At 40.3% G+C, this 27,399-nt stretch overlaps 2 protein-coding genes and 1 long non-coding RNA gene across 5 annotated transcripts; all 3 read left to right on the plus strand.

Annotated features, from left to right (window-relative positions):
* Positions 1–145: 145 nt before the first annotated feature.
* Positions 146–7,022, plus strand: fez2a (fasciculation and elongation protein zeta 2a). Of its 3 annotated transcripts, none has more exons than XM_047357494.1 (8): positions 152–687; positions 1,551–1,659; positions 1,819–1,935; positions 2,012–2,132; positions 2,217–2,482; positions 2,641–2,721; positions 2,874–2,949; positions 3,025–3,419. In XM_047357494.1, exons 1-8 carry the CDS (start codon positions 353–355, stop codon positions 3,132–3,134), a joined length of 1,215 nt encoding a protein of 404 aa, XP_047213450.1. In that variant the 5' UTR covers positions 152–352; the 3' UTR covers positions 3,135–3,419. The 3 variants fall into 3 exon arrangements, 2 of the variants coding, with proteins under 2 accessions (XP_047213458.1, XP_047213450.1); XR_007037092.1 differs by adding an exon at positions 5,790–7,022 and having other exon boundaries at positions 153–687; positions 2,641–2,949; positions 3,025–3,090; XM_047357502.1 differs by lacking the exon at positions 2,641–2,721 and having other exon boundaries at positions 146–687.
* A 6,828-nt stretch (positions 7,023–13,850) lies between these two features.
* Positions 13,851–16,383, plus strand: clec3ba (C-type lectin domain family 3, member Ba). The gene is made up of 3 exons (XM_047361901.1): positions 13,851–14,039; positions 15,433–15,531; positions 15,656–16,383. Exons 1-3 carry the CDS (start codon positions 13,943–13,945, stop codon positions 16,054–16,056), a joined length of 597 nt encoding a protein of 198 aa, XP_047217857.1. The 5' UTR covers positions 13,851–13,942; the 3' UTR covers positions 16,057–16,383.
* Positions 16,384–18,702: 2,319 nt separating this feature from the next.
* On the plus strand, positions 18,703–23,435 carry LOC124866293. The gene is made up of 4 exons (XR_007037773.1): positions 18,703–19,121; positions 19,199–19,806; positions 19,918–20,059; positions 22,400–23,435. It is a non-coding gene; the product is annotated as an uncharacterized LOC124866293 (long non-coding RNA).
* Positions 23,436–27,399: the final 3,964 nt, after the last annotated feature.

Here is a 27,399-nt window from a genome sequence, read left to right on the forward strand (position 1 = left end):
TGAGTTGGACATTTGTCAGTTGCACATATGTCATTATATGTCTGAATAATTGGAAACGTTTTGTCTTAATCTGATAAATTTTAACTTGTTTAAAAGGCAAGTACGTTCCTGGTTAAACCAAACTACAAATTGATTAATAGAGGAAAACACATGATTGGGCTGCGATCACGGATTGCAGTACAAAAAATGTATTTATTATGAACTCTCTGCCACACATCGGGTCCAACAGCATCCCGGGTATCACCACTAGTGGGCCCAGCCAGTGCTGTACTGCTGCCTCGGTCAGACACCGGGAGGATGAGGCCTGCCAGTCCTGCCCCGATATACCCCTCATTTACCCGGGGCGGTTAGCATGGTTCGGGCTATGGCTGCACCCATCGCACATTTCGACGACGACCGGCCGAACTTGGGGGATCTGACCGCGGGTTCGGTGCCTCAGTACGGGCGAGCGGAGGTCGGCCCCGCCGCGGGGGAAGCGGTGGCTCAGCCTATTCTGGATCACGACGATCCTCCAGGGCAGGCTGACGGTGACGGTTCCCCGGAGGAATCCAGTGGGTGCAGGTCCACGGAGGAGTTGGTTAATGGTGATGAGAAGTTACCGGCATGCTTCGGAAAACTAAAGGCCAAGCCGGAGAGGATCGGTCCAGTGAGTGTGTTCACAGAGGAGACCCTGGTGGAGAAAGACGAGTGAGTGTCTGTATTCGGCCTCTCAGCAGCAGGCTCCATGTTATTACACCCCAGTGTGTACGTTTTTTAAAACGCACACAAATGCATATAATCTCAGAATAAAGAAAATTGCTCCAAGGGTTGAGACCCCAGAGATGTCCTGATTACCAGGTTCTGTGAGACCACCAGCCAGGAACTGCTGCTATAATTTCCAAACACAGTTTAATTTGATTTTATTTACTAATTGTTCCCAAGGCATAAGAACTGTTTGCAGTTTTCCACAAACCACACAGGAGACACAGCGAGCCTGTTGAAGAAGACACTCAGGTCAGATGACACCAAAATGGAAAAGCTTACTGCACATCACTCTGATCCCACCATCCTCATAGTGAAACATGGTGGTGGCAGCATAGTGATGTGGGCATGATTTTCTTCAGCAAGGAGAGGGAAGCTGGACAGAGGTGTTTAGAGGATGGATGGAGCTAAATACAGAGGAATCCTGGCTGGTGTTAGAGGCTGCAAACAACTAGAGACTGGGGTGGAGGTTCACCTTCTCTGGATGCAGAGTTACAGTGGAATGGTCTACATTTAAATATAATCATATGTTACACAAGATGGTTAAAAAATGTATTTTTGTAGATGCGCAAAGCTGGTAAAGACATATCTCAAAAGACCTGCACGTAAAAGGTTGTTCTGCAAAGTATTGACGAGGGTTACATACATGTTTACCTTATGTAGGATCCTACATTTACCAGAATATGTTACACTGACTTGCTGATACATACCTCGATGATATCATGGCACAGAAACTGCTCTGAAATGCTAGAAAAGCTGTTTGCAGAACATGAGGCCTGCTGTGTCATTCATTCCTATTTCCCCTTCAGAATCTGGAAAGCTCTGGCCTCTAACTATGGCCAGGTGATGCCGGTGGATTGGAAACAGTCTCGGACTCGCTCCCTCTACATTTCCACGTTCAACCTTGAGGAGAGACCTGTGAGCGACTCCCCTGCCCCCTGTTCCTGCCCCACTTTTCCCACCCCACATTTCCCCACCCCTCATCCTCCCACCAAATCCCTCCTCTGTTTATCTCACAAAGATCAAATTCTCATTGTGCCTGATTAAATTCCCTCCCCCTGTTTTGCCCCCGGATAGAGAGAGACATATGATGCGGCAGAGCTGTCTGACGAGGACGAACTGAGGGAGCAGCTGGACATGCACTCCATCATTGTCCCCTGTCTGGACCAGGAGCCCCTTGTTACGGCAGAGCAGGTACGAAATGAGATCACAACGCTATCTGATTCATAGATAGGCTATTGTCGTGATGCATTTTTTTTTCTCTGTGCAGGTCATCGAGGAGATCGAGGAAATGATGCAGGACTCACCGGATGCGGAGCGTAATCCCTCCCAGTCGGACCTGTCCATGCTCTCTGTGGATATCCAACGGAGCAGCCCCGGTTTCGAGGACAGTGAGTGGTTGCTGTGGCGAGCGATGATGGGTTCTTTTCTCACAAACAGCTTTTACTAAGTATGTGTTTGTTTTATTGCTCCAGGACTGAGATCCATGAGTGTTGCGGAGCTGCTGGAGCGTCTGGCAGAGACAGAGGTGAACATCAGGAGGTTTTCTGAGGAGCTAGTGCAGCAGCTGGCCGTCAGAGACGAGCTGGACTTCGAGAAGGAGGTGAAGAACAGTTTTATCTCAGCGCTCATCGATGTGCAGAACCGGCAGAAGGACTACAGGGAGTTGCTGAGGAAGAAGAAGAAGCTCAAAGGTGGAGCAGGACCAGCTCAGATTCTCACAGAGAGAACACCAGGATCAGTAAATAATCTTAAAGAATCATTCTATCAATGGGACTTTATTCTTCTGTTGGGGGACCACACTTTCCTAGATCACTTGTTTAATTCTCCAAAAAACGTTATTTTTACTTAACGTTCAATCTTTCTTGTCCTCCTTCACTTTGCTTCCTTCCTCCTTAGCGCTTCAGCATGGATGGCCTCTCCTCCGTTATTCAAAACAGCTTCCGGCAAACATTCGGCTCTGGCTGCAGTGAAAGACAGGTTCTACTCCTCACATAGCCACAAGCTTTATCTTTTCTATTCATTTCTTTCAGTTTTTTGCCCTGGAAATTTTACTTTTCTATCATCACAAATGTATGCTTAGCAGTTAGTTATTAAACCTGTCTGTGTCCCTGCTCTCCTGCGGTTCACAGTATTTGACCACTGTCATTCCCTATGAGAAAAAGGGACTACCTCCGTCGGTTGAAGACCTCCAGATCCTGACAAAGAGTAAGCCTTTTCATCTCTGCTCTGACGTTTGGCTTGGTTAAGCTGAATCAGTGCTGATTTATTCATTTATTCCAGTTTTGCAAGCAATGAGAGATGACAGCGACAAGGTGCCTGGTCTCTTAACGGACTATATTCTCAATGGTGAGCTTTTCTCTCCTCTGTTTCTACCCTGTGGCCATCATTGACATAACATTTTGGTGCTTAATTTTATCTTTGACATCCAGTTGTTATTGTGTTAAATATATTCAGTTAGTTCCAGGTTGTTTTGCTTCACGTTCAGTTTATTTTTTGCACTGTATAACACTGTCCTTACTTTCCTTTAATTTGGAGAGGTCATCTGCCTTTTTGGGTCTGGTGTCTCTCATCTTCCTCTTGACAAGAGCCCATAGATTTTCTATGGGGTTCAGGTCAGGGTAGTTTTCTGGCCAATCAAGAACAGGAACACCATGGTCATCGAACCAGCTTTTGGTACCTTTGGCAGTGTTGGCAAGTGCCAAGTCCTGCTGGAAAATAAAGTCAGCATCTCCATACAGCTTATCAGGAGAGGGAAGCATGAAGTGCTCTAGAATATCCTAGTAGATGGCTGCATTGATTGAGACTTCAGAAAACACAGTGGACCAACACCAGCAGATGTCATGACACCCCAGGCCATCATTGACAGGAAACTTCTCACTGGACTTCAAGTAACATGGATTCTGTGCCTCTCCACTCTTCCTCCACACTCATCCAAATGAAATGCAGAATTTACTTTAATCAGAAAATAATTTACTTTCAATTGAAAGCAGAACTTTGGACCATTGAGCAACAGTCCAGTTCCTTTTCTCTTTAGCACGGGTAAGACTCTTGTGTCGTTTCTCTGGTTGTGGCTCGACATGAGGAATGCAACATTTGTAGCCCATGTCTAGTATTCACCACACTTCTTCCTTCCTCTCACTTTTCTGTTAATATGCTTGGATACAGAACTCTGTGAACAACCAGCTTCATCAGCAATAACTTTTTGTGGCTTATCCTCCTTGCAAAGTTGTGTTGATGACTGTCTTCTGAACATCTGTCCAGTCAGCAGTTTTCTCCATGATTTTGTATCCTATGACCCAGAGTGAGAGGTCGTTTAAAGGCTCAGGAAAACTTTGTGGGTGTTCTGAGTTAATTAGCTGATTAGGGTGCGACACCATGGGTGTCCAATAATGAACATCTTCACAGTATTCTAATTTTCTGAGACACTGAATTTGGGGTTTTCTTTACCTCTAAGCCATAATCATCAAAATTACAAAAAACAACATATTTTTTAGATGTACCTAAATTGATCTTTAAAATGGCTCCCAGTATTTCAGAGTGAGTATGTCAGATTGAAAACCAAGTTACCACGCTGCAGGTCTGTAAGTAGACCATGTTAGGCAAAAGATCCTTGGAAGGATATAAGACAGTTTCTATTATTTAGATGACTGACAACACAGCAGCTTCGGTAATGTTTTACAAAGGACAGAGTTTGGACCAACCAGGAAACTGTCTACACCTGCTAACAGGACTCCTACTAGACGGCTAACCAACATGATCACTATATAACAACTGTTTCGATCTGAGGTGTCCAACTCCAGTCCTCTTGGGCCAGTGTCCTGCAGGTTGTAGATGTGTCCTTGCTCAAACACAGCTGATTTAAATAGTTGAGTTACTTCCACAGCATGCCACCTAGCTCAGCAGAGGCCTGCTAGCGAACCATCCATATGATTCAGGTGTGCTGAATGATCTAAAACATGCGGCATCATCTAATGATCCCACCATTACAGCTAGACACAGGTGTGGAAGAATCATGATGTGGGGGCATTATTTGGATTTTACAGCCCCTGGGAGATCAAACAGACTACACCTGTGTCTCTTTGTGTGTGTGTGTGTGATTGTGTGTCCTTTATTCCATCTCCTTTTGTTAGTTGCTCTGTTTACACGGCCTGTTATCTCTCACTGCTCCAGCAAACCTGACCCGTTCTCATTTTCTGCTCCTGTTTCTCCGGCTTTTATTACACTCTGTATTTATGTTGGGATGTTTTTCACTAATATTCTTTAGCCACAGACTTTGCCACTTTTCCAACTGATGTAACCTTTATTCTTTTTCCCTTTATTTATTGCCAGTCTTTGTCCATCATTTTGTGTTCTCCACCAGCCTCTCCACCTTTAACACGTTAGTCCTGAATTTTGTCGTTGGCTCATTCTTAATAAGAACACATTTTTGTAAATCTAAAATGTCAAAGATCTAAACATTATATTATAAAATCCCGAATGCAGGCATCCTGCTACTGTCAACAGTGAACAGAGAGCTACATTATAGCCCTTCTGAATGTTCTCATATTAACTCAGTTCATGTTATCACATTCAAGCACAAATAAATGCTTAATGTGACAGAAATGTTATTGGATGAAGAACAATAAGTGGCTAGTTAGCGTCATCTAGGGTTCCTGTGTTTCCTGGAAAAGTATGCCTGCCATCCATCCATCCATCCTTCCATCCATCCATCCATCCATCCTTTTTCCATATTAAATACCTGACCACTGTTGAAACACACATACATAATAAATGAAGTGTACAATTGTGTAGGAATCTTTAAAAAGGCCTTTGAAATCATCATCTTACTGTGACTATAATTTTTTGTCAACATCAGAGGCTCACAAGCATTAAAGTGCTCAACAGCATTCAACCAAAATGGATCGAAACAAATGAAAGAATGAAAACATGAAAGAATCTGAGCTTCTGTGTTCTGTCTTCTCTTCGAGTTTTGTCTTTTCATTTGTGTTTTTTGTCTTTCTCCAATTCTTATCTTATCCAATCTTACGCTGCCTCAAACCCTCTAGCTCTGGTCTGAGCGATGGATAGCGAGGTTTGTGGCACATTCCTGTGTGACATTGTGGTTGTCCTGTCGCCTACAAGGCGAGAGCGCCCCCTCTCTTCCAAAGAATGTAGTTCAGTCAGACCTCCCCTGCTCTTTACTGTTGAGCCTCTGCGGTAAAATGAGTTTTTATCTAACATAACAAGCATCTCGAAGTAAGTTAGTAAAGATTGTGTTTTTGCTTGTATTCAAAAAGACAGTATTTAGATATTTCCTTTTTGTCCTGATCTTTCTCCCTGATCCCTTGTGCTTCCACCGATATCTTTTTAATAATCACATTCTTCTTTCTGTCAGTGTTTTGTCCGACATAGATGGAGCCTGGTGATCTGCACACAGTTTGAAAGAAGAGGACTTGTGAAGCACACTTAATTTATTCCTGAACGTTTTTACCTCCATGCGTGTAATTTGTGATCCGTCTTTTATTTATGTGTGTTTAAGCTGACGATTGTGATCTGCAAACAGGTGCATTCTTGCAAAGTTTCACTTTTTGTTTTGACATGTATAAAGTTTTTCTAAAGGTGTTTCTTCTTTTGTAAGGGGATTGCATCAAACATTTGAATATTTTATTAAGGGCAAAGCTGTAAAGCTAAGGGCTACGTATTTACAAAACATCAACTAATGTTCCGAGCAGAGAAACAAGGGCATCTAAAGTAGAGTATTTTTAAAAAGAGCAAAACATTTTATAAGCATAAACAGAAAGGCCAGATAAGATCATTGTCAGAGCGCAAGAAACAGATCAGAGGAGTGGAATAAGCAGCAAACAGATATTTATAAGAATACAAAACAAATCTAAATCCAGTCTCTATCACCGTGATGTCACGGTGTTGTACTTACACCATAGATATTTATACAATATACTGAGCTGATGCAAGCTGGACTGGCAATAAGAAACAATCAATGCATGTGAGGAAAAACCTAATCTGACCCATTCACTGTCTGTACTTTGGAGACGCCGACTGGAACTGAGAGCTCGCAGGATGGTGTACACCGCGACCCCTACTGTGTTTCTACCAGCTGCCTTTGACTGAACTTTTCTACATCATGGCAATGAATGGTGAATGACATGTTAATACACTACCTACAGAGGCCGCATTGCTATTTATTTATTTATTTATGTAAATATTGTATTTGAATAATAGAAATCAGAATATGTTTACTACCGAGTATTGAATAATAAAGAGAGTGATGAGAAAACTCAGTGTCTTTGTTTCAGGATAATTTAATGGAGTGGAAAACTTCACAGCGGCCTTTGCATTTATTAGAAGCTCTGGTAAACATGAATGAGAACCTTAAAACAATTTCATCCTTTACTGCAGAAACACAATCCTCCCCCCATAATTTTAGAAAAACACGACAGTTCGTTTAACTACAGGTCCTTCTCAAAATATTAGCATATTGTGATAAAGTTCATTATTTTTCATAATGTCATGATGAAAATTTAACATTCATATATTTTAGATTCATTGCACACTAACTGAAATATTTCAGGTCTTTTATTGTCTTAATACGGATGATTTGGGCATACAGCTCATGAAAACCCAAAATTCCTATCTCACAAAATTAGCATATCATTAAAAGGGTCTCTAAACGAGCTATGAACCTAATCATCTGAATCAACGAGTTAACTCTAAACACCTGCAAAAGATTCCTGAGGCCTTTAAAACTCCCAGCCTGGTTCATCACTCAAAACCCCAATCATGGGTAAGACTGCCGACCTGACTGCTGTCCAGAAGGCCACTATTGACACCCTCAAGCAAGAGGGTAAGACACAGAAAGAAATTTCTGAACGAATAGGCTGTTCCCAGAGTGCTGTATCAAGGCACCTCAGTGGGAAGTCTGTGGGAAGGAAAAAGTGTGGCAGAAAACGCTGCACAACGAGAAGAGGTGACCGGACCCTGAGGAAGATTGTGGAGAAGGGCCAATTCCAGACCTTGGGGGACCTGCGGAAGCAGTGGACTGAGTCTGGAGTAGAAACATCTAGAGCCACCGTGCACAGGCATGTGCAGGAAATGGGCTACAGGTGCCGCATTCCCCAGGTCAAGCCACTTTTGAACCAGAAACAGCGGCAGAAGCGCCTGACCTGGGCTACAGAGAAGCAGCACTGGACTGTTGCTCAGTGGTCCAAAGTACTTTTTTCAGATGAAAGCAAATTCTGCATGTCATTCGGAAATCAAGGTGCCAGAGTCTGGAGGAAGACTGGGGAGAAGGAAATGCCAAAATGCCAGAAGTCCAGTGTCAAGTACCCACAGTCAGTGATGGTCTGGGGTGCCGTGTCAGCTGCTGGTGTTGGTCCACTGTGTTTTATCAAGGGCAGGGTCAATGCAGCTAGCTATCAGGAGATTTTGGAGCACTTCATGCTTCCATCTGCTGAAAAGCTTTATGGAGATGAAGATTTCATTTTTCAGCATGACCTGGCACCTGCTCACAGTGCCAAAACCACTGGTAAATGGTTTACTGACCATGGTATCACTGTGCTCAATTGGCCTGCCAACTCTCCTGACCTGAACCCCATAGAGAATCTGTGGGATATTGTGAAGAGAACGTTGAGAGACTCAAGACCCAACACTCTGGATGAGCTAAAGGCCGCTATCGAAGCATCCTGGGCCTCCATAAGACCTCAGCAGTGCCACAGGGTGATTGCCTACATGCCACGCCGCATTGAAGCAGTCATTTCTGCAAAAGGATTCCCGACCAAGTATTGAGTGCATAACTGTATATGATTATTTGAAGGTTGATGTTTTTTGTATTAAAAACACTTTTCTTTTTTTGGTCGGATGAAACATGCTAATTTTGTGAGATAGGAATTTTGGGTTTTCATGAGCTGTATGCCAAAATCATCCGTATAAAGACAATAAAAGACCTGAAATATTTCAGTTAGTGTGCAATGAATCTAAAATATATGAATGTTAAATTTTCATCATGACATTATGGAAAATAATGAACTTTATCACAATATGCTAATATTTTGAGAAGGACCTGTACATTTATGGAGTGAGAAAAAAATCATTGTAAGGAGATTACTTCATTTCCTATAAAATTTCATCGATGAATGATGGAGCAAACAAATAGAGGAATCTTTGACCATTTCTCTTTAAACGACCATCCACAGCTCCGGATCCCTTTTTAGGCCGTTTTCTTTTCAGCTCATCCCACAGGTTTCCTGCAGGATTTAGGTCTGAGGGCTGATACGCCGGTGAATGAAGGTTGATTTTGCATCTAGTAAACCAGTTTCATGTAAACTTCATGATGCCGTACTCTGTGGTGTGTGCGGCACAGGGACCGCCCCACAGCATCACAGATCCTCCATCATGCTTAACAGTGACCATTTGGTGTTTTTTTTTTTCATGTATTTGTTTTTTTGCTTCACACCAGACCCACCTGGAGAGATTTTACTCAAATCAGATCAAAGCACAAAGTTCCAGATACATTTTGAGTCGAGTGAAACAAATTCCACATGTTGTAATTTGTGATGGTAGGACAGAAACGGCTTTTTTCTAGCATGCCTCCCAAACAACTGCTTGGTCTCAACCTTGGGCGTCAGGTCACCCGCTGTCCTCCAGCACAGCTGACTCAAATGACTGCGTCACCTCTTCAGCATGGCACTCATTAATTAAAGCCAGATGTGTGGCAGTAGGGAAACTGTTTAAACATACTGGACAGTGGGCCCTGAGGACCAGGATTGAGAACCACTCCTGTAATGGTTGTTATGGAGATTTGGTGACCCCAAATGCCACTCTTTGCTGTAGATGTCTACAGGCTGATATATACTCTGAAAGAAAACAGAAGTCTTTTAAGGTTGTTTCTGCCCAGGATAATTCATACTTCACAAGAGTTCACATTCAGAACTCCAAAGAAGTATTCATAGGCTTCTCCAGCTGCGGCACATCACCTTCAAACATGTTTGTCTGACAAAAAAAAAGTTCTGCCCAGAATATATATCAGGAACAAGCTGCAAGAACTCCAAATAATGATGTTATTTTGCTCTCACTATCCTGGGAGAGAGAACAAAATTCTTGGTTCTTGCGAAGCATGTATAATAAACCCGAAGAGAGAACTTTAGGGATGTTTTTATTTTATGTTACCTTCCTTACCAACCTGCTCACTGTGACAAACTTTGGTCTCGTCACATCTTGTTGGTAACAGTTTTCTGTTTTAATCATGTTAATTATTGCTCTCGTTGTTATCAGGTTGGTTAGGTAGTTGATTTCCTATATTATATAAATGCACGTTTAACTCACTTGAATGACACATTTTCTTGTCTGGCCTGTTTTAAAAAGGTCCAAAGAAAAATTGGCCTCTGTTTCATGTCAGGAGCAAAGGATGTCCTATATTACTGATTAAACGTTTCTACTTAAGGTGATCAACCTAAAAAGTAAACCATAGAAACACAAAATGACTTGGTTACATTTATTTTGTAGCTATGGTTTGAATTTTAACAACTATGTCTTTACATGCAATTATTCCCTCTACTTAGTACTTAAAGGCTGGGGTTTTCTAAATTTCATCATGTGAGTTTATGCCGTGTAATAAAAGGAGATGATAACACATCATCAATAAAGATGCCAATATATGTGGACGGTCTAGCATGTTTTACCTGCTGGAAATGTAAATGAAACAGTTTAGATATTGTAAAAAATGGAATTTCCCTTTAATACGTCTTTTTCTTTTCAGAACTACCCCTCAAAACCTTTATGAACTCAAACTATTTATTTTGGTGATGCGTTCACTGATAGCAGGAAGTAAAACTGCAAAATATAGAGCTGAAGATAGTATACATGTGAGCAATATGACTAAATAATTTGAAACAGGAACACAAATGATAATGAAGACTTAGAAGCCTATTAAAAATCAGAAGAAACTCTGCGTAATAATCAGAGCTGCACAGTGGCTGATTTGTACAATAATGACAGCAGGGACAAGTTGATCCTGTCACAATCTAGACTGAAAAAAATGTTCCCGTGGAAGATGTAGAAGAAGGGTTTTTGGACAGAAGTCTCAGTTTCTGGGAAATCTCATACACCATGAAAGACACAGGATACATCCTATCAGTAAAAATAAGTTAACAAAAAGATCTGAAATTTGCTGGAAAACTGAGCAACATTTGGAGTTCATTCTTTTGATAGATCATATGGCTTAAAATCATATTGCTTTGAGCAATGAACCGGTTCTGGAGAATCACAACTTTGATTTATCGCAGAAAATGAAGCAAAGTGGAGGCAGTGTGATGATGGGGGTCGTTGCGGGAGGGGTGGTTGGCATGTACATGTGCCTATCAGTAAATTAGAGCTAGATATTAAAAAAGCATTTTCAATGATTCAGTTCAAAAGATAAAAGTCGTATAATGATGGACACACACAGACTGATATATTTCAACCATTTATTTCTGTTGGTTTTGATGATTATAAGTCTTGATGGAAAATAAATTACTGCTCTTCATCAACAAGATGGAGACCGATGGTCTTAACTCAAACAGCATTCGTTTAATAACTCTTGCAAAATGAGATGAGTTTATAAAATAGGACGTGTCCAGAACATATACCACATCTGCTTTGCCAGACAGAGAAATGCCTTTTTAACAAGCTTGTTCACAGGAAGTGGCCTTCAAGGGTGACTCCTCTGCGCCTCTCGGAGAAACCAAAGACCCATCCCAGAACTTGGCCTTCTGCTGCACAGGATGGAGTAAATACTTTTTATCAGGTTATACAACGTCACAAAACCTGAATTTTTAAGCAACAGTGGGTTGCAACTAATTTAACCTACAATTCAATCCCACCCAGCTGGATTCAGTGCTTCAAAAACCACCACACACAGACGTATCCAGGACATGTGCTACAACTGTTGCATTTCTTGGTTTGAGCTTCTTCAACCAAAAGCAGGTTATTATTGGGTTAAGGAGAAAAAGCAGTGGGCAGTGGCTCAATGGTCCCAAGTTCTCTATGCAGATAAGATTACATTTTGCATTAATTTGGAAATGAAGGCCTCAGTCTTGAGGAAGATTTAGGGAGCCACGACATCTGCTGGTGTTGGGCTTTTATATTTGAACAAGTCTAAATTTTAGAGCACTTCATGCTTCCTTCTGCTGATGAGTTTTATGGAGATGCTGATTTAATTGTTTTCAGCACTGCCAAAAGTACCTACCTGCTTTAAATACCTGCAGTAAGTACCTGCTTTAATGACTATGGTACCATTGTCATTGAAGAGCAAACTGGCCTGATGTAAAACCCACAGAGATATATGGAGTACTGTCAACAGCAGTGGTGTCCAAAGGTTCTGCCTACATTTCCAAGTTCAAAGTACCATAATGTTTTTCCAAAGAAAACCCCCACAAAATAATGTTATTGTGTATTCTCTTCTTTTTACTTTCTGAGCAATAAATTACACATCACACTGTAATGAAACTTAGTAGAAAAAACAGTTATTGTAGGTCTAAGAATCTTAGACGTATACCATAATAAAAGAAAGCTGCACTGTTTCCTAATATTTAGGGTCTCATGTTTTCTATTTTGTTAGCCTAAAAAATGTTTTGATTCCCAGCAAAAAAATTCAGAACTTTCCTCATAAACTCCTGCTGTATTTGGCTAAGATTAATGAATGGGTGGATTTCAGTAAAATGTCACTGGATGTTTGTAGCTCTACTTATTAAAACAAGAGTGAAAGAAAAACGTGGCTAATACATTTGTGTTGTGCCTAACATTTTGTGTTTAAGAAGAGAATATGAATTTTTCACTAAAACTCTTATCCTAAAAAATGACAAAAAGTATCCATTTGCTGGAGGGACAATTTATACCATTCTGGAACTGCTTCGAGGGGCTACACAAAATTATTTCAAGGGTCACAAATGGCCCCCCGTCCACACATTAGGCCTGGGTCTTATGTCATGCTCCAAATTTGTGGATTTTTGTTAGCTATAAGTCAAAATCAATCGAAGAAAACAATTGAAATGTGTCGCTTTGTGTGTAATGAAGCCATAAAAGTTTAACTTTTTAAACCGATAATTTAAGTTTTAAAGCATATTCTGATTTACCCGAATACCTGAGGATGTTTTCATAATGCTGTCTGATGACATGCCTCCCAGCAAATGTGACAAAAACTCATGAAACAAACTGAAATGTGAAAAGGTTCTTACTAAGCCTGACATCAGACTTGAATCAAACATGAATGTCTTGGGTACTTCAAAGCAAAGATAGATCAGCACATCTTTAACTAAAGGAAAAATGTATTTCTAAAGAAACCGATAAGAACAAATATGTTTTTACTGGGATTTTTTATACACTACAAGGCATATTTACATTTACATACACATATACACATGAATAGAAGCGGGTTGTAGGCACCAGTGAGGCCATATAATACATGTCTCCAATCATACTTTACCCAACAAAGAGGGTTTTTGTATTAAACCACTTTAATGTATATGGTTATGAGGTTGGGAATGACAGCATTAAAATGAGAAATGACTGATCATCATATGTGCTTTGACTGAATATCCACTAAATGTGATGAAATAACTTGCACCACAAACAGATAATTGAGTTTCTTTGTTACGTAAGATTCTGCCACGTGTCTGCTGCGCCTTGTCCTGCTCTCTGAAGAGATCCAGATGTAGACTCTCGAGAAACCCCCAAAACATCCGACCTCGGGCGCCAGAAGCACAATCACTGCAGGCAACAGAAAGGAAAACAAAAGATTACATTTGGGGATGGAAAATACAAATATTCACAAATATATTACGTTGCCTCATATTATACTGTGCAATCTTGGTCAATAACAAGGAAATCAAAGTATTATTCTTTGTCAAAATGTAAAAAACCTTAATTCCGATAATGCAAGAAGAAAACAAAGCAAGTGACAATGCTCAGTCAGAAAAATAAGGCCTTCCTGTGATTTAGCATATGAAAAGCCTGCTCGTCAACCGTCTCTCTACGGCATTTAAAAAAGCAACACAAACAGCTGTTTGACATCTGTAAAACATTTGTTCTCCCCGATTTCCTCTTATATTCTGCCTGCACTTCAGCACGTGGAATCAGACAGTCTGTGCCTGGCCCTTTGCTCAGAGCTAAAAGGAGCTGCAGCAGGAACACAGTTTGTTTACGGTGAATTTAGTTTTTCTCTTCAATCATGGATCTTAAAGGGCTTCAAGTAACACTTTGTCTTCTTCTGCTGGTGCACTGCTCACTGCAGCAGGCCTCCTCCAAGAAGAAAAATGGCAAAAAAGGTAAGACTTGCAGTTAATTTGGACATACAGAGCTTTTCAAAGTATGCATAAAACATTTCCACATTTAATGTGTTAGACCAACAAAGTGGCACAGAAATAGGAGGTGCAAAGAAAATGAAACATGGAAACTGCAGCATGAATTTCTTTCGCACTGAGAAAAGACCTTGTGGAACCCCCTTTTGCCACAAATATAGCTGCAACTGCTTTGGGGAATCTCTGCAGACCCCACACATCCTGCACACAAACTGTTTAGGCTTCTACCTTCAGGTCGGCGCTGCAGAGCACTGTCTGCTAAAACGAGCCGCCTCAGAGACTTTTTCTTCCCCCAGGCCGTTTCTCTGATGAATACTTGACAGTCATAGTTCCAGAACATCACCATGCATACTTGGAGTCATCTCACATAATATTCTATTGTAAGTCAATTGTGTACATATGAACATTTAAAAAGATATTCTTTATCAATCCTCACTGAGAGCAAAGTGTACCGGAGTGAAATTCCTTGTTTGTTAGTAGAAACCTGGCAATAAAGCTAAATCTGATTCTGAATGTCCAATTTTGGTCTTATCTGACCAGAGCACTTTTTTCCTGTTTGCTGTGTCTCCTTCATGGCTTGAAGTAAACTTTAAAAGGGATTTTTTTTTATTGTCTTCTTTTTGCTACTCTTCCCTAAAGGCAAGATTAGTGGAGTTCACAATTCTTAGCTGTCTTGTGAACAGATTCTTCCACCTGAGCAGTGGATTTCTGCAGCTCCTCCAGAGTTACTGCAGGAGTCTTGGTTGCTTCTCTGATTAATGCTCTCCTTGCCCAGCCTGTACGTTTAGATGGACAGTTGGATTTATACTGAGATTAAATTACACACCGATGGACCATTTAGTACTTAGGTGACTTTGAATGTAGGTGTTGCAATGTATTTTAATTTATGAGTTTCAGGGTGAAGTGGATTGGATTTAAATGCACATCACACTTTATATTGGCACAAGTAGACTTTATTGAATAGTAATTTGACAGGAAATAGGGTGTAGAGAGGAGGGGAAAACACGAAACAAATGGCTGGCAATCAAACCCAGGACAACCACGTCGCCTCAATGACTACTGCCTCCGAACAAGGAGCACTCCAACAACTGAGATACCCAGCACATCAAACCTTTTAAAGTTTTATTCATTAGGAATTTTGAAAATCATCCATAATTTTCCTTATACTTTATGATCATGTAGTAGCCACCTTGGTCTGTCACATACAATCCCAAAATTCACTGAAGGTTGTGGCTGTAGTGAGACAAAGTGTGCAAAAGTTTAAGGGGTATGAACAATTTTCAAAGACACTGTAACAGAGGAATACAGAATTTGAACATATTTAAAGCTCTGCTGTGTATATTTGTGCTTCTTAAAAAAGACTCTGTAACCAGTGCTGCAATTGAGAATCTACAGAAACAGATTGATGACATTGTTCAGGAGCTGAACCTGTTGAAAGAGCGGCAAGCCTTACAGACAGGTATGATTTTATTGATGAATGTGGAATGCAGCTCTCTAGTGTGTGGCGCTGCAAGCTGTGTATCTTGTGTTGGTGGACAGAATGAACTTCTAAGCCACATTATTTTGATTTACGCCCCCCCCAGTTTGTTTGAAAGGCACAAAGATTCTGGGAAAGTGTTTCCTGGCTGATCCAGTGAAGAAGACCTTCCATGCTGCCAACGATGACTGCATCACCAAGGGAGGCACTCTGAGTGCTCCTCTGACGGGAGATGAGAATGATCAGCTCTACAGCTATGTTCGCCAGAGCATTGGCCTGGAGGAGCAAATCTGGTTGGGCATCAATGACATGGTGACGGACGGACAATGGGTGGACCAGTCAGGCTCCAGTGTGCGCTTCAAGAACTGGGAGACTGAGATCACTCAACAGCCGGATGGAGGTCACAGCCAGAACTGTGCCATCTTGTCCACCACAGCCAACGGGAAGTGGTTCGATGAGAACTGCAGAGCTGAAAAGGCTTCAGTGTGTGAGTTTAACATCGTCTGAGGACTTTGCTGTCTCTCTTTTGTTTAAACTCTGATGTCCCTCTATGCAGATGATATCAGTATTTAAACAGAAACATGGATTTGACCTGTCGTTTCCTTTAGACTTCTGTTTCTAGATGTCATTGCAAGAAAAGAACAGCAAATATCACAGTATAAGCTACTTATTCAAGCATTTATGTAAATTTTAAAAATATTCATTATGTAAATTTTGACATATTTTAGATATCCTTGAACATCATATCAGGATGACTTGTCTGTGTATTGTATACTTAGGATAATAAAACCTGCTTTTATAACTGACCAACAATAAAGTGTGTTTTCTGTGGCATTGTCCTAGTTTTTATTTCTACAAGCTGTGCTGCTTATGTAACAGAATATTGATAAAAATGTGTAGCTACTGTGGGATTCCTCTAGAGCTGTAAAAAGGGTTATGTAAGACCTCATGAAAACAAAACTTGGCTAAGACTTGAACTTAAAAAGTTTCATCCTCAAAGTAAAATGACAGCAAAAATAAATTGCAATGTGAACCATGGAAAAAAAATCTTTCTTCTGTTCTTTTGTGATATTTTTAGTTATCATGTAAAATTTTATTTTTTAACACCCAGCATTTCAGAGTCAGCATTTCTTGTATTATTTTTAAATTATTGATCAGTGTTTACTCAGGCATTCAGAACATCTTTCAAAGGCTTTTTCACTCCTTTTTGTCAAGTCATTGAGTTAGAATAGAATAGTTATATCTTTTATTGTCCCTCAGTGGGGAAATTCAGGTGTACCAGCAGCAACGGGGGCACAGAATTGGAAGCATGCAGATTCCCACAAAGGTAAAATATAATAACAAAGAAAAAGGAGATGAGATCCTCAGACCCCTTGTGAGACCATATTCTGGTGAGGTTGGCCCTGGGTTCCTCCTAATGCAGGACAATGCTAGACCTCATGTGGCTGGAGTGTGTCAGCAGTTCCTGCAAGATAAAGATATTGAAGCTATGGACTGGCCCGCCCGTTCCCCAGACCTGAATCCAATTGAGCACATCTGGGACATCATGTCTTGCTCCATCCACTAACGTCACGTTGCACCACAGACTGTCCAGGAGTTGGCAGATGCTTTATTCCAGGTGTGGGAGTAGATCCCTCAGGAGACCATCCGCCGTCTCATCAGGAGCATGTCCAGGTGTTGTAGGGAGGTCATACAGGCACATGGAGGTCACACACAATACTGAGCCTCATTTAGACTTGTTTTAAGGACATTACATCAAAGTTGGATCAGCCTGTAGTGTGTTTTTCCACTTTAATTTTGTGTGTGACTCCAAATCCAGGCCTCCATTGGTTAATAAATTTGATTTCCATTGATGGTTTTTGTCTGATTTTGTTGTCAGCACATTCAACTTTGTACAGAACAAAGTATTCATGAGAATATTTCATTCATTCAGATCTAGGATGTGTTATTTGAGTGTTCCCTTTTTTTTTTAGCATTGTATATTACATGTAATATATTAGCCTCTGGATGAGCAAAGCTGGCAAGGAGATACCCCTAAGGACTTGCAGCTAAATACAAATCTACAGCACAGTTCTTAAATTTGTATTTGTAAAAAACATTTAAACACCCTCTATCATTTTTCTTCCACTTGACATCTATCCACTACTTTGTCTTGGTGTATCATATAAAAACCCCAAAACATACACTGAACTTTGAGATTTAACACGACAAAGCATAAAAAGTTAAACATGCTGAAAAACAGAAGATGAAAAACTCACTTAATCACAATGCAAACCACCAATAGCACTACGATAAAAATGACGAGCAGAGCGGTCACCACACTGAATAGGACCTTACAGGAATTGTCTAAAAGTGAAAAAAGAATAACAAATCCACAGTGAAACCTGGTGGTGGCAGCATCATATTGTAAGTGTTACATTTCTTGAAATTATTTTAAGGCAAATCCAATTTGATCAAGGTAGAAGACACTGTGAGCGGTTTTAAATCGTCAATCAGTTTTGATCAATAGTCTTCATGTGTCTAGAAGATAAGGATGGGCTTCAGCTTTTAGGATCAAAGTGAGTATAAACATATATGTCCAAACCAAAAAATGAATGGCTTCACCAGAAAAAAAACAGTTTGGAAAGACCAAACAAGATTCCAGAACTATATCTGACAGAGGATCTCTGGGATGTCCTTGCTGTCTGATAGATCTGGAGAACTTCTGCAAGGTAGATTGGGTAAATATTACCAATTCAAAATGTGACGCTACTGGACCCCTACAACAGAAGACTAAATGAGAAAATACATCAAAAAGTATGAGGTTAAGGACATGTAAGCTTATGTCACCAGCTTATTGTATCTTTCTTTATTTTGTATGTTTCTCCTAACTGATTTCTTTGTCAGTTAGAATGTAGTGTATAGAAAAGCTAATAATATGAGCTGCAAATACTCAGCCTGTAAAGTTGTAAGAAAATATCTGTCGGGTCTGTGAATTTACTGTGTATTTGTGTTTGCCTGCTATTTACTCTGCTTGGTCACTAGATGGTGTTAGAGTTCACAGGTGCAGAGGGGACAGGTGCATCGCATTGACTAATCACCTGGAGGTGTATTTAGACTGGAAGCTGCCAACACTTCAGTGTCTGAGTATTAGCCACCTGTGGTAACAGACTCTTGCCAAACTCTAGCTCTAGTTTTGCTTTCTTGTTTCTTCCTGAACTCTGAGTGTGTCCTCCTCCTCCAGATTGTCTACAGACCTGCTTGAGTTCAAGCTGATTTCCAGACTCTTCTTAAAGAGCGTTCTCTGACTTCTGGATAAGGAATCAAGTCTCCAGATATTTCTTCTGGATCAAGTTCAGCTGGCAGCTTCCTGGCTCTTCGATAATCCGATCAAATCATAAGCGAACCCTGTCCACCTTCCAACCAACTCTCACGCAAGTACCTCTAACCTGTGCTCCACACCATTGATCCACTCTCCTCACACAGTCCTGGATCAGAGCTCTTAAGGATCTACCTTCACAGAACTGCTCCAGTGTTGTGCTCTCAGACCCCGCATCTCTCACCCCTCTGGCGGTCCATCTTCCTCCCCCCCAGTAAGCATAGAGACAAACTGACTTTACAATAACTGTTTATTTCCTCTGGTCTTACCCTCTTCCCATCTTCTGTGCAGTTGGAGATTAACCGGTCCAGGATCTCAAACCCGTTTCACTCCTGTGAAAATAAATCTTTTAAACTTCCTATTTATCTCCTGAGTGTTATTCTGCATGTGGATCAGATCATTAACAAAAACTATGGCAATATCTGGATTGCCCACAAAATTAAAATGAGCCTCTAGGTTCAGGTCTACCAGACTGCCTTACAAACTAGTTCATAAGTCTATTGCATAACCTGCAACCCACACCGCATTATAACATTTAAAGCGATGTTATGCACAAACCTGGGGAACCTGTTTGCAAAGTAGACGCTGTGAAGTTAATGGAGAGCTTAGAAGAACCAAAATGTCTTGGGTCCATCTGACAGTTCCTCAGCCTCAGTGAGAAGTTCCCCTGATTCTGTTCTGGTTGGACCTCACCCATGTGAACAACCTGCTTACTTGCCCCTCTGCTGTACTCCATTCCCGTCTCCTTCTTTGCACATGTCGGCTGAGTCTGGTTGAGCAACTTAATCGCTGCCTTGTGTTTATTGGGGACCTGAAAGTACCACTCCATCACATAGTCGTTGGGAAAACTGTCCGGGTAGTTTGGTGACAGCAGAGTCATGGACGATTTGTTTAGAAATGTGAGTGAAACTTTGGCAGTGGCTATGAAAGGAAGAAATTGTTATTGTGGTAGATACAGAAAAGAAATGTTTAACAAAAACAACACAACTAACTTATTTTCTTCCCTACAGACACATCAAACTGGCCATTTCTTATGTGGTTGCCTGCTGGGAGGTCCAAAGAGAAGCTGCCTTGATCCAGGATCTGAACACTACTGATGGTCCCAGATAAGCAATATTTCCCTAGAAGAAAATCTTTTCTTGCTCGGAGAGTGTAAGTGTGTTTATCAGGACATTTATCAGTTGGAGAGATATGTTTTAGTAAAGTTAATCTGAAACAAAGTTTGTGGAGAAGCCTTAATTTTCCACATGAACATGCGGGAAAAATCTAATAAGCCTAAAGATCCGAAGTCAGCCTGGATGATGTGGCTACATGAATTCAGGGTGCATTCTGAGAAAAGAAACAGATTTTAGAGACAAAACTATTAAACAATGAAAAATATCTCAATTTTAGTTTTTATTGCAGTGGCATAATCTCACTAGAAGTCCAGCATTTAAGTTAAAAGAATTTATTCAACAGGCAAAATGAAATAATTCTTAACAAAAAGTGGGGTTTATGAACAGGCCTATTTTACAATTGGGACAGGTTTACCTTTACATGACATTTCACAAGGTTGGAGCATACAGAGAGACATGTAGGACCATTGAATTTTAGTTTTCCTGCAGAGGCTACCAGATTTTCTTTAAAATGTCCTGGTATTTCAAAGAGTTCATGGTACCTTGCACTCTATCAAGGTCCCCAGAGCTTTTGGAAGAAAAGCCAGCCCACAGAATCACAGGTCCACTTCCATATTCAACAGCTGGCTTAAGGTACTCTTTCACATATTCATCTGTGCCTAAAAATCATGGTTCGGGTTAAAGTTTAGGAAACTCGTCACTATTACATCTGTGATGGTAGGACGGAAAAAGCTTTTTTATGACTGGCATGTAGACAGCATCTGTAGTGACCATGAACTCCCAGCTTTGACCCTTGACCCACATTTAGCTGTCTCCAACCACTACCTCAGAAAAATACCTTTTACACAGCAATATATTGTGCAGCTACTTTAAACCCATAAACATTTTTCAAAATTATGCCACAAAAAGCCTCACTTTAAACTTCAAAGAAAAGCCAAGAAAACATTTGATAAAAGCTGAGTTGTGAATGTTCATTCTGCTTCAGAAAACCCTCCCCTCTTAGTTTCAGTAGTAGTAAGTCAACGTAGTATTGTAATTTTTTTAATTTCTTTTTACTTAATGAGAATAGACCTCAATGTGATCCTTTATACATTTAATTCTTGATTGTGTATAATTAATTTAATTACAATTAGTCCTAATATGGCAAATATCTCCAAGATGCTTCTCCTTGCTGGAGTTGTCTAACATTGAGCATTTCCCATTATTTCTCCACCATGAAGCTCACTGACCAGACATGGCATCCCAGGGAAACATAATGCCGTAGATTACCAATGAGAAAAATGTAAAAGTAAAGAGCCAGTTTTAAAAATGCTTCAATTACTTTTGTTTTTAAAAGGCTTGTGAAGGTTTTTAATAATTTGTGCCACCAAGTGTTTTTTTTAAATAATGATAGGATTTCATAGGATTTTGTTTTCTCCACTGAATAAATAAATTAAACTGAGAGATTATGCTACTGGAATAAAAACTGAATTTATTTTAAGGCTTTTTACACATCTATCCTAGGGATACCCACCTATTTATTTGCATCTGTCAACATTTAATACAAACAAAAAGAATAAAAAATCCACCTTATGATATTTGGTTTTACCTATATTGCGCACAATTTCCACATTGAATACATCTTCCGGTCTGGGGTATTTAAACTCAATATTCCCATGATATCCGTTATCCAACATGAGGGAGTTGTAACACTGTTTTATGTATTGGACAAATTTGCACACTTTGCAATCCCTGGCTTGACTGTTGATGATGTGGATGGTTGTGCCCTTTTCAGGTTGAACAGTTGTCTGGAGACTTGGAAAACATCACAAAGTGGTAATTTCATTAAAGTAGAGGAGGGATGAGTAATCCAAAATACAGACATTAATAATTTTCTATAATACATGTGCTTTACTGCGAATCACTCCAATGACTGTAGCGGCCCATTCTGCTGCTTTATTGTAACACCTATCCAACAAAACACTATATTTTAACATCCAACATGTTAGGTGTGGGTGGGGTTAGTTCTCCCACTCTTTACTTAAATGTGTCTTCAATTCTTAAACAATATTATCCTCAGTGGATTGCGTGTTAATGTGTAATGGAAGTCCAGAGCGTCAAAAGATAGGGGCTGCTTAACACATCTTGTGTATTTGGGACAAACAACCCCACAATGAGGATGGTCACTTATGGGGTTTGTTGTCCCAAAGATAAAAATAAAAATAAGGAGAACAACCTTGAAAAAAAGGAAAAAAGGCGACAACCTTTAAAATGACATGAACTGAGAGAACATTTACCTAAAAACGATCAATATAACAAACAGTATAAAGAACACTACAGCAGAACAGAGACAGCCCTCCCTAAACCCCTGTTATTTTATTCACACTCTTTCTGACAGATATAAAGTGGCTTTCCAGATGTGCAGCCCTGGTGTGACCGCATTTGGTGCTGGATGTGCTGTGCCCATGTATCTATGCTACAGCTGTTTGAAAAGGACTTTACACTCTCTTAACAGAGAATTTTATGTTCATCGGAAAATGACTGTATGTAAATATGTATGAAAGTTTGCAAACTTCAGCAGAAGAGCGCCCAAACTAAATATCAGAGGTAGTGACTCTACTTGCTGATTTCCCATCTCCTTACTACAAACTAAACTAAAATATCCTGCAGGTGGCAACAGGCATGTTTCCTTTCCAGCCACCTCGGATGGACTAATTTATTATAGCATCTTGCCAGAGTTTAATAACTGAGGCGAGGCTCTTAGCCTACTTTCATTTGGATGGTATTATTAAGCAGCGTCTCATGTGATAACCAACCACAAGGGGAGTGTGACAACCTTTACCTAGTGATTTTATTTTTATTTTTTTTGCCTTCACTTAAGTTGTTAATAAGCACATGCTGCAGCCAAGCAAGGAAAATCACTAAATGTCAAGTGTCAAACTATTGATATGATCATGTAGTTAAACTTTAACCACAAGTTTGGAAATTTCAACACCAATACGTTTTAGCAGCAGCCTACAGGGAAAAATGTTTTGTCAAAATATGAAAACCAACCCACTTCTCCCCTACAATACCTTGCACAGTATACTGCTTGACCTTTTCCACAATTTGTCACTTCACCACCAAACATTTCAATGCATTTTAAACTTTTGCAGACCATTATTGTTCAGTAAAGACTGCAGGTTGTGTACTATATAAAAATGTTCTGCACAAACTGTGTGTGTGTTGTGACTGACATGCCTCTCTTCTCATTGACTGACATCCAGTCCTCCATTGCTCTTACGAGAGGACTAGTTTATTTGGTCTGGCAAATATGAAAGAATCTGTTTGTTGTTCTCCACTCGCTGAGTGAGCTTTGAGTCTCTAACAAAAAGGAAGTCGTGAACTTTGGCTGCTTGTTATATGATAATACTGTATACTGCATCATCTGTACATTCTTGTTCTCTCCCTATCATCTATTGTCTGGAAAACTATTAACTTGAAAAAAAAAAAAAAATTAAACATAAATTGTACTTTCAACTCTATTTACAGTGTTACATTTATTTGTTACTTTGAGTAAAAAAAAAAAACTAAAATGTCTGGTTTAATTTATCTTATTGTTTGGATGTAATGCAAAACTTAATAGACTTTAATAGAAATTATGAAACAATTCCAAAGCATTGGTACCATTCTGCTGTGAATAATTACTATGTATTTTTTTCTAACTCTGATCTTTAAACAGCCTCTAACCTCTCTGATCAGTTTCACTAGACCATCACAAAAGTATGAAAGAAGACAGAGGGGGACAAAAACAGCAGTCAGACTGAGATCAGTTTTAAACAGAATATCTCTTTCCACAGTTTTGGTTCAACATGGAGAACTGGAGCCAGATATTTACATAAATGGTATAAGATAAAGAACATTTCCTTATGCTCTGAAATTAAATTGGACTAAACTTTCCTGTTTCAGGTCAGTCAGGGTTACCTTGATTACATGGGTTTTATATACTCAATGCCACATTTGTTGCTTTCTTCAAATCTAGAAGCTTAAAAACACTGAAAGTGTCATTTGTTGCTGTTCAAACAATTATGTGCAAGTATAAACACCTATGAATGCCATCCCAACTGTGAGGTATGAGTTAGCAGCCTTATGTTGAGTGAGTGTTTTGCTGCAGGAGTGACCTGGTGGACTTAATGTGGAAGCAACATCTCCAGACATCAGCCAGGAAGTTAACATTTGAACACTAATGGGTTTTCTGAATGGACAATGACACCAGAGCATACAGCCTAATTAGTTAGTCTTTAAAGTCAGTGTTTTGTAGTTACAAAGCCCTGTTCTCAGCCCCATAGAAAATTAGTGGCCAGAGCTGAAAAGGTGAAGAGGAGCAAACGGCCTACAGACCGGACTCAGTTGCACCAGTTCTGCTGGGAAGAATGGGCCAAAATCACAACAAACTACATTGAGATGCATGTGGAGGGATACCAAAACTGTTTGACCCAGCTCATACAGTTTGAAAGGCAATTCTGCCAAACACTAAGGAGGTGGATGTAAACATCTGAATTTGAAGAAAGTGAAAAACAATGGAAAGCATAATGGAAATAATTTTGGTAACCGTAGCTGACCTAAAACATGAAAGGCTTAATCTGATATACTCTCAGAAAGTGATAAAAAAGGATTGGTGTCTTTTCCTACAGTTTACGTAAATATCTTAAATAAAACTTAAACATGACATATATATTTTTTTACCCTCTAGTATAAGAACAAAACAATTTTATTTACAATTGACATGAGAACTAAAACACGGGAAGTCATGTATCCCAATATCTGTTATCAAACAAAGGTGACCACACGGGAACTTGGAGAAAATGGTGTGTACGTCAAAGCAAACAACTGTTTTAGGCGACTTTCCTGCCTCTGTACTGTAGACAAACATTTCTCACCACTGATATGACAAACAGGTTTAGGTTATGATAGCACAACTCATTGTAAAGGAGGTTGGGGGGGTATCTGTCTCCCAATCTGCAATGTTGCCTGACTACAAATGCCTGCCACACTTTTTATTTATTTCTTAAATATGCTTTTCCTTCTACTTCACAATGATGTGCTACTTTATGTGGGTCTCTCACCCATAAATCTGAGTAAGGTACAATGAAGTCTGTGGTTCTAAGGTGACAAAATGAGAATAAACTCAGGAGATGTGAAAACGTTTGCAAGGCACAGTATACAGACGAAACAACATATCATCTAACAGATAATGCTCTTTTCTGGATCTCTGGTTCAGCTGCCTACATATTAAAACATTTAAACCAACTATATATTATTCAGTCAGACCACACACAGAGGATACATGCAAAATCCTGATTAAATAAACCAGGACAAGCTTAAAATTAAATCAATGTTTGTTTTCACGAAATCTCAAGGTTGCCTCCAACTCAGGTGTCCAAACGTTTTGTGATGTGGGCCAAAATTGTACAAGCTGAGAGTACTTTTGCCCCCAAAAAATGTAATAGTTTTCAAAACTAAAATCACTAAAAATTGTCTTGTGATTTGTTTTCCTGCTCAACAAAAACTAATCATGCAACATTTTAATTAAACAAATAAAGTTATTAGAATTTTTGTAGCAGAGGGATTTGTAAATCATTGTAGATCCAAAACATATTAAAACAAAGGCATCTGTTTGCACATTCTGTTGGGCTTCATTGAAAAAAGAACAAAACAAAATTCTGGCTAATTTCAGCATGAAGAACAGATTTTTTGGAAACGCTTGTTGTATTAAGTAAAAGCAAATTTAGGTGCACAACATTCTGCTTCTGATTAAAGGTCACTGCATAGATGTTGTCCTACTTTATGAGTGAAAAATGTGGTTAATAAAAGCCAAATACTTTGTTGTACCAAACATTTTTCCAATGACCAGGAATAACGTTACTCTCATAAAAAATGAAATGTGCCCATCTTTATCAACCACCTGCGATGGCGAGCTAAATCTTACACAAAAAATTAGTCCAGGGCCCCCACTTTAGACACCTCAGCTCTAAGTTTCAATTTGATTAACAATAAATGTCAGGGAACAAAAATCAGGCCAGCTAGTTAATTCTCCTGCAATAAAAAATATTTTTACTCACCTGAAACAATTGAGACAGCTGCGATAAAAAGCCAAAACCTGCATACAAGTTTGCAGCGGTTCTGATTTATTCTGGGGGAAAGCAATGAGCGCATGTTTCATCAGAATCAGAATCAGAATCAGAATCAGAAAAGCTTTATTGCCAAGTACGTTTTTGGACATACAAGGAATTTGTTTTGGCGTAGTCGGTGCAATACAATACAAATTAAACAGTACAAACATATCTACAATATAATATAAATATAAGTGCACAGTTTTAAGTGAGTGAGAGTAAATATAGAGCAGTATAAGATGCAAGAGCAATACAACAGTGCAGGTGATCATTGTGCAAGTAAAGCAGTGCAAGTAAGCAGGAGTCCAAGCTGAGCGTTAATGTAACGCATAGAGTTACAGGTTACAGGTGTCCTGTCAGCAAAAAAAAGGGGGGGTGTGGGGGAAAGGGACAGTGTCAGTGTGGTTTCCGGGCTTTGTTAACCAGGCTGGTGGCAGATGGGAAAAAACTGTTCTTGTGGCGTGAGGTTTTGGTCCGGATGGACCGCAGCCTCCTGCCAGAGGGGAGAGTCTCAAAGAGTCTGTGACCGGGGTGGGAGGGATCAGCCAGAATCTTCCCTGCCCGCTTCAGGGTCCTGGAGGTGTACAGTTCCTGGAGCGACAGTAGACTGCAGCCAATCACCTTCTCAGCAGACCGAATGACACGCTGCAGCCTGCCCTTATCCTTGGCTGTAGCAGCGGCGTACCAGATGGTGATGGAGGAGGTGAGGATGGACTCAATGATGGCTGTGTAGAAGTGCACCATCATAGTCTTTGGCAGGTTGAATTTCTTCAGCTGCTGCAGGAAGAACATCCTCTGCTGGGCTTTCTTGATGAGGGAGTTGATGTTTGGCTCCCACTTGAGATCCTGGGAGATGATGGTTCCCAGGAAGCGGAAAGATTCCACAGTGTCAATTGTGGAGTCACAGAGGGTGATGGGGGCAGGTGGGGCTGGGTTCTGCCTGAAGTCCACAACCATCTCCACTGTCTTTAGAGCGTTGAGCTCAAGGTTGTTCTGGCTGCACCAGTCCAACAGATGGTCCACCTCCCATCTGTATGCGGACTCGTCACCATCAGAGATGAGTCCGATCAGGGTGGTGTCGTCCGCAAACTTCAGAAGCTTGACAGACTGGTGACTGGAGGTGCAGCTGTTGGTGTACAGGGAGAAGAGCAGAGGAGAGAGAACACAGCCTTGGGGGGAACCGGTGCTGATGGTCAGGGAGTCAGAGACGTGCTTCCCCAGCCTCACGCGCTGCTTCCTGTCAGAC

This window comes from Girardinichthys multiradiatus, chromosome 3 (genome assembly GCF_021462225.1).
Source record: "Girardinichthys multiradiatus isolate DD_20200921_A chromosome 3, DD_fGirMul_XY1, whole genome shotgun sequence".
Classification (NCBI taxonomy): domain Eukaryota; kingdom Metazoa; phylum Chordata; class Actinopteri; order Cyprinodontiformes; family Goodeidae; genus Girardinichthys; species Girardinichthys multiradiatus.